This window comes from Corylus avellana, chromosome ca1 (genome assembly GCF_901000735.1).
Source record: "Corylus avellana chromosome ca1, CavTom2PMs-1.0".
In the NCBI taxonomy this organism is placed as follows: Eukaryota; Viridiplantae; Streptophyta; class Magnoliopsida; order Fagales; family Betulaceae; genus Corylus; species Corylus avellana.
Genome location: NC_081541.1, coordinates 6,341,653 through 6,358,030, shown reverse-complemented (window position 1 = coordinate 6,358,030; position 16,378 = coordinate 6,341,653). Strand labels below are relative to the sequence as shown.

The window sequence follows — 16,378 nt, the reverse complement described above, 5'->3', positions numbered from 1 at the left end:
GGATGGAAGTGACAGGGCTGTAAACTAATAAAGCTATCCGTAAGCTTGTTTGGAATCGGCTAGATCAAAGTCGGCTCGTGCCCGACCCGATTATTAAATGAGTCACTTATAGACACTAAACTATACTCGATTATCAAACGATATATACTCGTATAAAATCCGACTCGCTTATTAGTAAGACTCGTGTATATATATATATATATATATAGTTAAAATATTAATAATGTAGTCATATAGTGTACGTATAACTATTTATAGTTAACTAGTGTATTGTGTATATTAAACTAAGTTAACTAATTAATTAATTGGTTTAGTTATATATATAGAGAGCTAATCGGTTAATATATATATATATATATATATATATATATATAAAATGTTAGATAATTTGTACATATAATAAACGGTTTTTTTTATCAAAGTCAATTTCATATTTTAGTATTATTAACCATGTATATTAAACATTTTTTTGCTACTATTAAGTGTTAAGATTAAACTCTTTTTGATTTTCCTTGTATTTGTTTGCTTATAAGTGTCTCACACGAATAAAATAAAATAAAGCACACATCTTTCACAATAATAATTAGCTTGTCCGATTGTCTCACATGGAAAAAACAAAAACTCTTTCTCACCTAAGTAATATATAAAAAGGATGCAAGCCTCTCTTATTGAGCTAAGTTATTTATTTATTATTTTTATTTTTTAAGTTTGAATTAGTTGAGCCGGCTCGACTGGCTTCGCTTGCCTACTAGGAGAGCTCTAGCTCGGCTCGCACAAGGGATTTTTTTTAGCGAGCCAAGCCAAGCTTAAATTTTGGAGTTTGGCATGAGCTCAACTCGAGCTCAATCTCCTGAAATTTTTAAATGAGCCAAGCTTAGACAGCCTTAGCTCGCCCAAGCTCGGCTCATTTACAACCTATTGGAACATGCCAACTAAACAAAAACATAGACAAGATTAATGTCATAATGCAAATAAGTATCTACATAGAATCAGTATATCACCTAACATTTTTCTTGTAATTAAAAAATGTAAGGTGTTATTCTAGTCCTAAGTAGATATTATTTTATAAAAACGGGGTGAGAGAAATAAGGGATCGTAGACTAATTTCTTTTTTGTTTTTTTTTTCTTTATAAAATAATATCCACCTAAAATCAGTAAAACACCTGACATTTTCCTTTTTAATTTTAGATTGTATCAAGTGGAGTGATTATGCATTCCTGGATACTAAATAGATTTGGTTTTTAATACCATAATGGTTTAATCTGACTCTTTAGGAGTTTTGAGTAAAGTTGTGTATATAGAGAAATGAGGTCAATATTTTTTTTATATTTAACTAATTTCATCTTATAAATCAATTATCATATAAGTCAATAATAAATCTCATAAATCTAATAGTTGAACTATTAAATTTGTACGAGAATACATGTCAAATATAAAAAAACTTATTGACCTTAAGAAATTCACCTTACCCGATTTGAACATTTTTGATAATGTTTATTTCCTTAGCGAAAATAAGGAGAAAAAAGAAATCTTGCTTATTTTATAATTTCGTAAAAGTAGTTCTGGAGGATCCGGTACGGTTTGACTACCTGGTCAGTCCGAGGACTTGGTAAAGGCAAACGGAAAGGTTAGCTATGTGGACTTGACAGGTGTCAGTTCCAGACTTCCCTGGGTCCCTTTCCCCTCATCCCCACTTGTGCTTCCCAGGTGAAGTACAGTTCCCCAGCTAGGAGATGGTTGATCCACGTGGTTGGCTTGCAGCACGAGTTCCAGAAGCTTGGCGAAACCGGGTTCCACCACGTGGACTACAGTATCTGATGGGCCACTCTTGCCTCGACTTTCCCATCACAACGGCGTGAGTGTACTTTGTCGTTAGCTTAACCATGGTTAGGTGAGCTGGTTTGGTTGGTTAAGGGTAAGCCCCCACCGCCTTTCTCTCCTCTCTTAGCTTTTGGCCGGTGACTGGGCTCCACCGGCACCCACATTCAATGTTTGGTCCTCTCCTCCCACCCTAATGTTCACACTTAAGAATTCTTAGTCGGGACGAAACCTTAAATTTAAGGAGTTTGGACCTATATATAAAGAAGAGTATTAATTTAAGTAATTAAATAAATTTAAGGAGTAGGCCACTTGGCAGTTTAGGAATTGTGAGGTGCATGCACTATGCTACCAAAACCACGGCACCAACCTCCGTCACCCACCGCCATATCCACCTGACAACTGCCACTACATAAACAACTTGGGGTCAGTTATGGATCAGCTAAAATGACGCTAAGGACACAATTAATAAATGCCACGACATTGGTTCACCCACCTTGTTCATTTGTCTCTTATATAGAATAGGATCCGCTTGATCCCATGGAGGGCCTCTCGAACGTGCCAGTGCCACGTACTGGCACACAGCATTTCTGTGTGAACTCTTTAAATTTGGGGGCTTCTTAAATTTGGAACGAAGCTCACCGTCACACTGTCCCATCCGTGCCGTGGAGAGGACATGTCTTTTACGCCCATTCCAAAAGACAGCCCCACTCCCAAGTGCTGTTGCATGTTCCTGATTTTACATGGTTGATTTGTTCAATAATGTTCGCAGAAATGTTTTTGGGAAGTAATGCTAAATGTTTTTTTTTTTTTTTTTAATTATTATTTAATCAAAATTTAATAGTAATTTATCATAAAATATTTAATAATAATTTTAAAAAATACATTAATTTTAAAAGAATATAAAAATTGAGGTAAAATTTGGGAAGAGAGTATGAGATACACACGTTTGTAGGGTTTGGAGGAAGAAGATAAAGAGGAGAATAAAGAAGTCAAAAAATGAGAGGTCTCTCTGTTTAAGACTCGATAGACATCGAAGCCTTTATTAATAAGAAAAGATAAATTAATAATTTAATTAAATATTTTAACACACCTTCTCATATATGAGTTTAAATTCTTTTTTAATAAATAAGACCCTACACATAAAATATTTAATTTAAATAAAGTTTTGGCTTTTGATTTAGATAAAAGGATGAATGCCTTTTTTTAAATCTTTTAATTAACCATTTCAGCTAAACGAAATAAAAAATTATTGAGCCATTGAAAGTGTTGTAAGAAAAAGATTCGTGTCTGCCAATTATTACTCGTTGGCTTTTTATCACTATTTACTTTCAACATCTCCCTTACTCCTTGTCAGAATTATTCATGAAGTTTATGTAAATTTGGTCGCATTATAGATCTTTAGAATTGTTTAAACTAGAAGGTTTATCTTCTGTTACCATTTCGGATATTTAAGCATTTATTAATTATTATCATATGAATTCCTTAACCTCGACTAGTACGAAGACAAAAATATCTAAACTAAAGCGATAAAGCAAATAAATAAAAATCCTCGAATAGTTCAACTTTTCTATTAAAAAAAAAAAAAGAAGCAAAATGTTAAAATATTAAAGAATTAATAATCAAAGGGCACCCATCATTCGTTTATATTAATTAATCATCGATCATTGACTTGACTAACCATATATGGGTCCATAGCCCAGATAATTTTTTTTTTTTTTTTTAATTTGAGATTGTAAAGTTTCCTTGCGATTAATGTCATCGATCTAATTAACTTTTTTTAATTAGTTCATGTTCGACGAGAAGTGAACAAAGCAGTTCATAAGTTTACAAATAGTGCACTCATAAGTCACAGTTATAGACGAATTGATTCATGTAGAATAAATTCTTTAATGCATTTTTGATATTGTAATAGCCGAATGTATTATTCAAATCATTCATTAATAATATTTGAAATGATTGAATTGTTAAAAAAAAAAGGGACTTTTTAGACTTTCGGCTACGAACAACGAAATTTCATTGCCTTGCAACAAAACAATTTCCAGCCGGGATGGATTGTGACCGCAAGATCGATATCATATGATTATGAACTTTTTTTTTTTCTTGAAATATTTAATTTAATAGATTAATTTTGAAATAAAAACACAAGGAGAGAATGGTTGAGACCGAAAGTAGGGATAAGGAATGGAATGTGGCCCAAGTGGAGTAGGGTGGATTCGTATTTTAGGCACACCCCAACTCTAGTGGAATCCTATTGGCTTCCCTATATCAATTGGTTGGCCACCCTTTTGGTTCATCTTCATCATGGAAGATGCATCATGTGTATATGGGTCCACTTTGGTTCGATGAATATTCCAACATATATGTCCCTCCAAATCAAACCATCAATCATCATCATGCGGCACTTGTATGATTATTAAATGTATCTTTATCAATTAAACAAGTTTTTAAGTAACTCTTAAAAGATTATTGATGTAAGTGAAATCCCTACCTCTTTTGGTGTTTTCAAATTTCAGTAATGTTTTCCTATATTGAAATTATTTTAGATTTTTGAAAATTATTTTTATGATGAGTTGCTCACTCAAAAAGGGTCCATATGCTCAAGAAGAAAGAGATAGAAGTTTTACATGATGAAATGGTACGTGCCAAGTTATATATTTAAACAATATGCATATGTGAAATGGGTTTATGTTTTTAGAGATGGCACGATATTGAGGGTAGGATAAAATGCGCCACATTGAGATGCTTGCGTGAAAGTGTGAAGTTCACCATGCTAAATGCACCTACCAGTTAATTAGTTGGTCATGAAACATCTGAAGCCAAGGGTAATATCAGATCCCAAATGTTGAATCGCGCAAATCCATGCATAATTGGCGTATTATATGTTTATAATGTCAAGTATTTATTTATTTATTTGAATTAAAAAGGCGGGAAGAGGCGACCAGTGTAATTTCTCTCATTGGGTGTGACCATTGGTTCTCACCTTCTGTGAAATGTTCGGTTTGAACCATAGGTACTGGTAGGAAAGACGAATCCATTACCACAACCCCATCAAAGAACAAGTTGGTAAAGCCTTTTCTTAGTAACATCTGGTTTGCGGACTACTACCACAAACGGGTTCGAAGCCGTGATCACTAAGAAGAAATGAGGGGGAATTGAACCTTATCCCCTACTACTTTACCAATTCAACTAGCACCTTGGTGGTATGTCAAGTATTTATTTTATGAAATCTTTCTTGAACCTTTTTTTTTTTTTGGATATGTCTGCATAAGAAGAAAAATGAGAATTCGAACTAGTGACTTTGACTTTATTAAGCATGATCCCAAACTACTCCCAGCCAATTGAGTCTTTTTTGAACTTAAGTTTGTATAGAGTAATAAAAAAAGTTTTGAATTCAAATTTAAGGTAACACATAGTAAGATTATTTTACGCACATAGTTTAAAATGTTTTGAGAAATTGTTTTTTTAACCCCACTTGTTTTTTACTTGGTTGTGAGCATGATTTGCTGGATCTTTTTTGTTTGTTTTTTTGTTTTTGTTTTTTTTCCTTTTTTAGGTTATGAAAATATTATATCTGTTTGCCAAACCTAAATGTCAAGAATTGGGCGTTCAACCATAATTACTTTTCAATTCCAAGAATACCTAAGAAAAATTAAATAGCTTGAAGACGATGAATTTTCTTTACTAATTCGTAGCCACACAATTTCATTGACCAAATATATAATATATATCATCTAAGAAACGTGTAAAAAGGAAATTATAACAGCAGAATAAAAATCAAACGAGCTAGAAGATGATGATGATGATGGTAATGTAAAAAAGATTAATTAAATACATTATTTTTAATTGATTTCATTTAAAAAAAATAATAATAATAATTTAATAAGGTATTAAACACGTATTGGCCACTTATTGGTCGATCGTATTAGAGGCGATAAGATTCGTTTGAACAATAAAACTGCAGAGCCCATCACACTCACAACTCACAAGCGTCATCAAAGTCTCCCAATTGCCCTTAAGAGCGTTTGGCAAAATATTGAAGAAAAAATATAGATGAAACAAGTTGTATTTGTGAACAATAATTAAATTCACCACTTGAACAATTAATTAAAAAAAAAAAAAGGACACCATGAATGTACTAGAACAACTCCGAACAACAATGGTGATTGGTTGGTACTAAATGATATAAAATTAGCAATTGGATAAGTTGATTTCTAGTGATAGCTCAGTGTTGGACAAGTATATATCGCTAGAATATTTTACAAACTACAGTAGTTTTGAAGATTATCGTTCAGATTATTTATTATTATAAGATAAGTATCTCTTCTTATTAGACTGTCCGAATTTTTAAGAAATTGATGATCATGTGGTTTTCTTGGAATAATTCTAAAAGTCATTTTTGTATCTTTTTTGAGTCCCTTCAAGAATGATATGACTATTAAAATTATTATTTGATCAAAATCCAATAATAATCAATTATAAGCCTAATGATGAATTTAGTAGCACATTATTTTTGGAGGGACTCAAGAGAGACACAAAAGGGACTTGTAACATTACTCGGTTTACTTGCCTCGAATAGTTTAGAATACGGGATCCACATGTTCGGGACAGATGAGCACCCCTCACAAAAATGCAGACAGCATAATAATGGGGGATCTAAATTCATTATCATGTGCTTTCCTAAAAATAAATAATAAAAAAATTTGGGAAAACTTCATTTAAGCGTAAAGACCACGAAGTACCACGTATTTTGAAAAGACTCCTTCAAATTTTAAAAACTCTCAATTTCACTCTCTGAACTTTCAATTTGATTCAATGTACCTTCTCTTCGTCAGATTTTAAACGTTAAAAGTGATAAAATGACATTTATACCCCTGATTTTTTTTTTAATAAAATTCTAAATTTACTCTTAATTTTAAATTAAAATTTAAAAAAAATATCAAAAGGGTAATTTAGTCTATTTAGTAATTTCCGTTAGGAGGAGTTAACGGCTAAATCTGACGAAAGGTGGTCAATTGAATCAAATTGAAAGTTCAGGGGGTTAAATTAAGAGCTTTTAAAATTTGAGAAGTTTTCTTAAAACACGTGGTAACTCAAGACGTTAAAATGAAGTTTTTCAAAAAAAATATTTTACAACAACAAACAACATAATTCTGGGACTCTATGGTAGATGGGCCTGGAAGTGGACACAAGGCCCAGAATATATCATAGCCCAAGCTCAGCTAAGGCTAATTGGGGCTTGAATAAGCAAGCAATCTCTGTCAAGCCTTGCCACTTGCCAACGTCCAGAAGCCTTTGGATATCTCCAGCTTTTCTCACCAAAATTTGGAAACAGCTTGTTGGATGAGGATAGAGGAACATGCTGGTTGCTGACAAAACTACTTTTTGAATGAAAAAGTTGAAAAAATCGTCCCACAAAGAAAAGTGCTTTGTCTGTTTATGTCTTCAGTCTTCTTCTTCTCACTCTGTTCCCATTAAATCCAAAATCATTCCCTTTTGCTCACCTACTGCCTTAAACTACATGCTTTTGCTTCTGGTCACCAATTTGTATCAAAGAATTGTAGTTTTAGAAAAGAGCTAGGGTTGAACTTGAGACGTCTTGAATCCCTCAACTATTGTTACCATCAACTTTATTGTGACTTATCATGTAGCTTACTGGACCACGCACTTACACGGTATTTCAACTTTATACATGTCTTATTATCATCTTGCTAGACTGACGTGGTAGTGTTCATAAGTATTTTAAATTTATTTATTCTTATTACATCAACCGCTAAGTGTAATACCCCGAAATTTATACCTAGAATAAAGGTGATCTTAATATCAAGGATAAGGAGGATTTGCAATTTTATTAGGATTTATATAGAGTTAGGTAAATAGACTTAATGTGAAAGATGATGGAAAATTGCTAGTTATAATTTTAGTGGTTATTGAAAGAAAAGTCACATTGTTTTGGACACCAAAAATTATATGAGTGACCTTAAATAAAACTGTTATAAGACATTATAGAATGATGAGAAAGGAAGATTTTAAAAGTGGTTTCATGATTTTTGGATGCTTGTAGAAGGAGTTATGATTTTTAGAAGATGCAAGTGTCAAAACAGGAATTTCAGTCGAACAGAGGCACCGAATTTCGTGGGACTTTTGAGGTACCAAACAGTTATGGGTTACTATGATTTTTGGATATGTTGTGCATCTTTGAATGAGGAAAATTTCAACCCAAAGTTTGTGTCATTTGGAGTTAAATTGAAAGAGTTATGATTTTTCCAAGTTTAATAGGTCAAGCTGCGGAGTAGTTGAAGTACCTGCGATTTGGGAAATTAATTGGATGGGTTAATGATGCCTGTAAGCCACGATTTTTTGGTATGTGTTAGTCAAAAGGTTTAGGTTCATTAAGGATTAATTGTATATTTTTATGATCACTTTTTAATGAAAATGCATGAGGATTTTAAAGCTTGACAAGTTACCAAGGTCAAAATTACACGTGGCTTTGCATGAGAAGTTGCTTGGTTGACACCTAAAGGTACAGGTGTTATATAGCATGTTGCCCTTGCCTTCTCGGTGACCACCTGGGGTTCTAAGGTGTCATCTTCTTAATACATTCCTGGACACTTGTCTTGTGGTTAGAGGAAATTGAATGTATGTGGGACACTTGGTGGACACTTGTTTTGTGGTTTAGAAGGAATTCGATGCATGTGGATCAAACATGTGGCAAGCTCTCAAGGGAAAATGTCCCACATACAGTGGGTATTTAAGGAGAGCAAATCCTCTCAATTGCTCACAGCTCAAGTGAGCGTGAGATCCGGAAGAAGGAAAAGAATGGAAAGAGAGGAGAAAAGAAAGAGAGAAGGGAAAAGAGAAGAAAAGAAAGAAAAGAGAGAAGAGAGAAGAAAAAAAAAAAGAAAAGAGAAGAGGATGAAGAAATAAAAAAATTGAGAACTCTTCAAGGAATTGTGAGTTGGATGCGGATTCAAAATAAGGGCATGCAATGCCAGGTAAGGGGACACAACACCAAAAACCCCAACAAATTTTTATTATAAATCTTTTGAAAAATGTTGGGGATTTTATAAAGAATCCACTTATATGATTTTCAATTGCACTTCCTTCCATATTTTAATGACAAGTTTTATTTATTCATATGTCATTGTTTAAGAATTTTGATACAGTTACCATATTTCATGATTTATACATGACTGCAATTATGAATGAAAAGAGTTCTCAAAGTTCGTGGCACAAATGAGTTTACAGATTATATGAAATGTTATATGTGCATTTATAGCACAGTATACAGTTACAGATGAGTTTACAGATCATATGAAATGTTATATGTACTTTCGTGGCATAGCATACAGTTACAGATGTGCTTACAGGTCATATGAAATGTTATATGTGCATTCATGGTTTTAAATGTTTAACCTGAGACACGATTATAGTAACGATCGGTACCGCATAGGGTAGCAGGGCAAACACACCGAAGGACGGTTACGAGAAGGTGTGTGCTACCGGCCAGGTGGCCTTCACCTAGGGAAGTTCCCAACCTGGTAGCTCTCCCCTGTGACGACAGGCTGAGCATATAGGTTCTTCAGGACAAGCCAACGTGCGCTACTCACGGTAAAAATTGTGGCGTCGGGTCAAAAGGGTAAAACAGCAGTTTTGAAATAAAGAAAAAGGAAGTGCTTGTACATCTCATAAGTCACCTAATATTCTTGAATTAATTGTCATTTATTTTATTAATTGTGCATAATTGATATTATAGCATAACATCTGCATTGCATATTTTATAGCATCTTGGTTTTGTGGCTACTTACTGAGTTGTCGAACTCACCCCTTCTCCCTATACATCTTTTTCAGATTGCTCTATATGTATATCGTAATAATTGAAGACATGGGTACCAGTGGGCCTCTTAGTTGTTAAAGATCTTATCGCTGCTTTATGGACTAGCAGGAGCAGTAGCAGTAGAAGTGTTTGGGACTCCATTCTATAGACTAGACGGCTTGGGCTAAGCATAGACGGTGTAATTTTATTGTTTATGAGATTATTGAATACTAGCACATTATGTGTTTGTGATTTCATAAACGAAATATTATAGTACTCTGGTGACGTTATGATTTTATATTAGGAGAATTTTATTTTTTATTTTGTTTAAATATGAATATGTTACAATTGCTCCCAATCGCTCTACCTCTAGAACTTGGGGCGTTACACTAAGAGTGGGATGAAATGTAGTATACAACGTTACTAAAAAACAATTGTTCTATAGATGGGCAATAAGAATAGAAAAATTTTATAGACCATACTTTTATCCATTTTTTACTGTAACTTTATTGACGTGAAATTGTCAGGCATCCTTTAAATCAGCTATTCGTAAAATAAATAACGAAACAATCAGATCAATAATGTCATGTTAACAAAGTAAAATTAAGTGAAATAAAAGTACGGTGTAATCAAAATATAAGTCAATGACTTGTGTGCTTTGAACCATCATTTCCGATAATAGAATGATAATAGAATCTTGTCAATGGTGCCTAAGTTTCCGATAGCGACTCAAAAGGATTTTGTAATCTGCCCATAGATGATAGAGCTCTGAATACAATAAATGATGCATGTGATGTGTTTCAATCTGCATCAGCAGTTTCAGGGCATGGGAATGTGGATTATATTCTCTTAAGGATTTGTTCTTTTGGAGGCACCTTTACAATAATTCAATTGCCAAGGCCCCTTTTGAATTAAATGATTAAATTTTTTAAAGCAATGATAGTTTACTTTCATCGCCGGTGAACAGAAAAGTGCTTGTCTTAATGGAATTTTCTTTACTTTCAATCCTTATTAAAGATTTCAGAGTCGAGATCATGATTTTGAAAAGTTCAGAAAGAAAACGAAAGTGCAAAAGAGAAAAGGAGTGTGGAATCTAAAGGACGGATTGTGTTTGTGTGGGAGATAGTCGCTTTGTGGAGCCAAATGGTCACCACCTTGGGGCATTGTTAAAGCATTTTTATCGGATTCACCAACTTTTATTTATCAAAATAATTAAAAGTACAAATTTTTTTAGGGTAAGTATATCTAAAGTTCTTGACTCAACACGCCAAAATTTTTATCTCCCTAATTTTTTTTTTTGGGATAATTTAATCCTTGAGTCAATTGAAATACCAAGAAAATCATTACTATCAATTTTTTTTTTAACTGCTGTTAAATTAGTTGAAACGTACCATTTTGCCATGTTAGCATAATAATTTTTTATTAATTTAATTAAAAAAATTAAAAAAATAGAAGAGGTGGCCGGAAAACACCCTTGGCCACCCCAACCATTATGGGGTGGGTTAGCCACTTTCACGAAATTGTTTCACTAAAATAACTAAAAACTGGTTTTTTTTTTGCAAAGCTGCAAAGAGTGCTCTTATGATATTTCGAACATGAATTTGTATTATAATTAAAGTAAATTAGTATTTCATTAAAATATGATTAGGTAGGATTACATATTATATGATATCTTTAGTTTTGCCCTTATTTATAGACCATAGTCTAAAATTCACCCGTGCTTTTCACATCGATGGTTCAATTATTCCAAGGGATAAAGTCAATCATCTTACTGTTAGACAGTAAAGAGAAGCCATCTCTTTTTATGTCTCATCCAAAGATGCTCTGCTGTTACATTTCCTTTTTCTCAAAATAAAATAAAACAAAAACAAAACCATAATTATCAATAGCTCAAAGTCTAACCACCTTTTAGTAGAATTAATTGCTCTACCATAACGCATACGCACACGATAATAAACCGCCATACCACCCTCCAGAACAAGTACCAAGGAAGTTTACGGTTGCATTAACAACCAGTAATGTTACGGAACCCCAACTGCCACAGTGCAAAGTCACATTTGCCCTCCACCACACACGGGGCAGCTCTGTCATTTGACCTTCACTGACCTCTGTCACTACAAGTCTATAACTTTCACTCCTTCCCTTTCCTCTCCTCTGCTTTCACATCTTCTTCTTCAGTACAGAATGGGACTTATCCATTGCCTCTCTCTCGTATCCCTTCTCCTCCTTGTGCATACTACTGAGTCAACTCAGCCTCCATTTTCATGTGACGCATCCAACCCATCAACGAAATCGTTCCCTTTCTGCCAAACCTCACTACCCATCAGGAAACGAGTCCAGGACCTCGTATCCCGCCTCACATTGGACGAGAAGATCTCTCAGCTCGTTAACACAGCGCCTCCGATCCCCCGCCTCGGCATCCCCGGCTACCAGTGGTGGTCCGAGGCTTTACACGGCGTTGCCAACGTTGGCCCCGGCATCCATTTTAATGGGGCTATCAAGGCCGCCACAAGCTTCCCTCAGGTTATTCTGACTGCCGCTTCCTTTGATACCCATCTCTGGTATCGCATCGGCCAGGTGAGTCCGTTAAATCACTTAATTCGAACGATTTAATCACTTAATTTTTTATAATGGGAAGTTTCTTAATTAACTGTATTATGTTTTTGTTAAGGTGATTGGAGCTGAGGCTAGAGCGGTGTACAATGCAGGGCAAGCGGAGGGGATGACGTTTTGGGCTCCGAATATAAATATATTTAGGGACCCAAGATGGGGGAGAGGGCAAGAGACGCCTGGAGAGGATCCATTGGTGACAGGGAGGTATGCAGCGGCATATGTGAGGGGTGTTCAGGGGGACTCCTTCGAGGGTGGGAAGCTCAAAGGGAGACTTCAAGCTTCGGCTTGTTGCAAGCATTTCACGGCTTATGATTTGGACGACTGGAAGGGCGTAAACCGCTTCGTTTTCGATGCTCGCGTAAGTGTTCAACTTTGAAGCCCCCCATACTTGGCTCACGCTCATTCATTTCCATTTGCTCCAATGTCTTTGTTGCTTTCTTTTATGGCTTCTTCTGCAGCTCTGCTCCTTTATGGGACACAGTGTTCTGCTCCAACGTCTTTGTTGCTTTCTTTTATGGCTTTTTTCGAGGGCATTATAATTAGTATATTATTATATAAACTAAAATAAAGGTTAATAAACCAGCTCGGTGGGTGGGTGGCCATTGTTGGGTTATGGTGTTTTGGATTTATATTAGTTTTTTTTCTTTTTTTCCTTTCTTGTCCAAACTTTTAAGAGTATTTTTGTTTTATTATTTTTTTATCTTTTTGTGGGACAAAATTTGTCGCATAGTAAATTTTTATAGTTTGAGAAAACAAACAGTAAAATTCTTTTACTAGCATATGAATATTAACATGATGTAGTGTAAATTTTTTTAGTTTTAGAAAACAAATAGGAAAATGTTAGGAGTACTAATTCTTTTACTAACATATGAATACTATTATGACGTGAACTTATTCATTAAAGATGATCAAAACAATTAATAAAAAAAATTATACAAATACCAATAAATGAGTTCCACGTCATTTAGTACTCATATCTTAATAAAAGAGTTAGTAATCCTAATATTTCTGAAACATTAATGCGATCGTATCTCTTTTTTAGTCATAATTTAAAGTCGGTGTTCATTGCAGGTGACGGTGCAAGATATGGCGGACACATATCAACCTCCATTCCAGAGCTGCGTAGAAGAAGGGCGAGCCAGTGGGATAATGTGTGCGTACAACCGTGTCAATGGCGTCCCAAGCTGTGCAGATTATAATCTGCTATCTAAGACTGCCAGAGGCCGATGGGGTTTCAATGGGTAATCCAATATATTATATGCAGTAAATCATTTACAACTTTTCTCAAACTTTGCACACTCACTAATTAAATTGCTCGTCTTCCTGTTGAAAATGAACAGCTACATCACATCAGATTGCGATGCTGTCTCTATCATCTTTGACAACCAAAGATATGCTAAAACACCAGAAGATGCTGTTGTTGATGTCCTCAAAGCTGGTACGGTCGGATCATTTTTCTTTTCTTTTTTATTCCCATTAATTGCTTTTTTCAATTGCAATACCCCAAAAAAATTACAATTTTTAACATATATTTCTTCTAATATGATCACATTATCGTGTAAGATTAAACAATTAATCGTCTGAAATCAAAACCTTACAGACAATTACACTATTTCTTTATCCATTGGCCTGTGTTCATGTGTAGGTCTATTGTCAAGAATTTCGTGTCGGTCGCCTTTTGTTTTCTGTACTTTTTTTTTTTCTTTTCCATTGGGTAGAAGTGTCCTTTCACTAGCTGCCCGCATTGCCTCTTTGTTAATCGTACGGCCCACCTACTCAGGGGCCCAACTGGGTTTAAGTCAAAAGTCGTAATCATCGATAATTGGTCCACAGTTACCATAAGTCCAATCTTGGGGCCCTCTAAATGGAGTTTATCCTACTTTTTCTTTGAGATGCCGTCGTTCTGGCCCAAGGTGAACTAAAATTGTTACTGTCTATGGGTTTTTTCTTTTTCTTTTTTTTTTCTTGGGTTTATCTTCACTCAAAGGTTTGAATAATCCTATTTTCAGATCCATTCATTTTATACTTGTGTTTTAAGTAACTTCCGACTTTCTATGTTAGTCACTTATCATAATTTAGTTTCTTTTACAATTGAGTAATGCTAAAAACTACTCTCACCTCACCCCATCTCATTAGACTGTAATGACAGTACCTATCAGACCTTGTAAGAGAAAAAAAAAAAATCAAAGGCAAATGGGTATTGCTACATCAACTCAATAGGATAGGAGCGAGATTGGGGGTGGTTTTTAACATTTCTCTTTACGATTAGATATACTACATCTCATCTCATCCCATTCTGCACGGACACATCAATACAGTGAAATAAGGGAGTAGTATATAACATAGCTCTTTGACGGATTTATAATGCACTCAAACTCCATAGGACTTATTCTTGATTGAGAAACTTGACAAAACTAACAAGCTCTGCCGTTGCTTGCATGTATTGGAACAATATTTACAGGAATGGATGTCGATTGCGGATCCTACTTGCAGAACCATACCAAGAAAGCAGTAGAGCAGAAAAAGTTACCTGAATCAGAAATAGACAGGGCCCTTCGCAACCTTTTCTCTGTTAGAATGAGGTTGGGACTGTTTGATGGCAATCCAGTTCAACAGCGTTTTGGCAACATTGGTCCAGGCCAAGTGTGTTCCCAAGATCACCAGGATCTAGCCCTTGAAGCCGCTCGGAGTGGCATTGTTCTGTTAAAAAACTCCGACAGATTGCTGCCATTGCCCAAAAAAAAAACCTTGTCGCTTGCTGTAATAGGCCCCAACGCCAATTCCCCAAAAACACTTCTTGGAAACTATGCAGGCCCGCCATGCAAATCTGTTACCCCACTGCAAGCATTGCAGAGTTATGCTAAAAACACACTCTTCCATCAGGGCTGTGATTCAGTGGATTGTTCTTCTGCTGCAATTGGTGAAGCAGTCAACATAGCGAAGAAGGTGGATTATGTGGTGTTGGTTGTGGGACTGGATCAAACTCAAGAGAGGGAGGCACACGATCGTGTGCACCTAGAGCTTCCTGGAAAGCAGCAGGAGCTGATCAATGCTGTAGCAAGTGCAGCTAAGAAACCAGTTGTTTTGGTTCTTCTTTCCGGTGGTCCAGTTGATATATCTTCAGCCAAGAATGACAAACACATCGGAAGCATCTTGTGGGCTGGTTATCCAGGTCAAGCTGGAGGAAGTGCGATTGCAGAAGTTATCTTTGGCGATCACAACCCAGGTAGATTATGAGAGAAATTCTGCAAGAAGCTAGCTTATAAAACAATATCTGTTTATTTCCTTTTGCCTCAGCTTTCATAGTGTACTTACATTTTTGCATGCAGGAGGAAGATTGCCAGTGACTTGGTATCCACAAGACTTCGTAAAAGTACCAATGACAGACATGAGGATGAGGGCAGAGGCATCGTCGGGCTATCCCGGGCGCACATACCGTTTCTACGAAGGTGAAAAAGTTTTCGAGTTCGGTTATGGCCTCAGCTACTCGAACTATGTTTATGAGCTCCCGGCTGTCGCACAAAGCATGATCCACTTGAATCAATCATCAGCTACACAGACGGCGGAAAACAGGTTAGTTTCAGAGCTTGATAAGGACCTGTGTGAGAGGAAGAAGATCTCGGTCAATGTCCGCGTAAAAAATGAAGGGGAGATGGCGGGTAAGCATTCGGTATTGCTGTTTGTGAGAAGGGAAAAGGCTAGCCATGGGAGCCCAGTCAAACAGCTGGTTGGTTTCCAGAGCATTAACCTAAAGGCAGGGGAAAGAGCTGAAGTTGAATTTGTGTTGAACCCATGTGAACGCCTTAGCAAAGCCAATGAAGCTGGTTTGATGGTGATCGAGCCAGGATCACATTTCTTGGTTGTAGGTGATGCAGAGCTCCCACTTACCATCATAATTTGATTTTGGGAAGAAGCTGAATCAAATATTTAATGAAATGTTCATCCAACCATATAATATAAACAATTTCCTCTGATTTGGGTCAACATTGCCTTAATTAAGAGGTAAGATTCTGTATCATTCTGTATTTGGTAGTCGTGCCTACGATATATCAGATATGCAATCATCATGAAAAAGACAAGATAGAAATCGAGTGCAATTAACTGCTCATATTACATCCAAAGAGCAAGGAT

The 16,378-nt window shown here is 35.5% G+C and overlaps 1 protein-coding gene across 2 annotated transcripts in view; it reads left to right on the top strand.

Annotated features, from left to right (window-relative positions):
- The window catches only part of LOC132167437 (probable beta-D-xylosidase 7), a 33,704-nt gene extending 17,442 nt beyond the window's left edge, over positions 1-16,262 (top strand). The window contains exons 1-6 of one of the 2 annotated variants that reach the window (XM_059578408.1): positions 11,780-12,211; positions 12,306-12,605; positions 13,319-13,488; positions 13,588-13,685; positions 14,709-15,473; positions 15,577-16,262. In XM_059578408.1, the coding sequence (XP_059434391.1) occupies positions 11,819-12,211; positions 12,306-12,605; positions 13,319-13,488; positions 13,588-13,685; positions 14,709-15,473; positions 15,577-16,148 (2,298 nt within the window). In that variant the 5' untranslated portion in view covers positions 11,780-11,818 and the 3' untranslated portion in view covers positions 16,149-16,262. Of the gene's footprint in view, positions 1-11,779; positions 12,212-12,305; positions 12,606-13,318; positions 13,489-13,587; positions 13,686-14,708; positions 15,474-15,576 lie in introns of those variants that run through there. The other variant, XM_059578409.1, reaches the window with a different exon arrangement.
- The last annotated feature ends 116 nt before the right edge of the window (positions 16,263-16,378 follow it).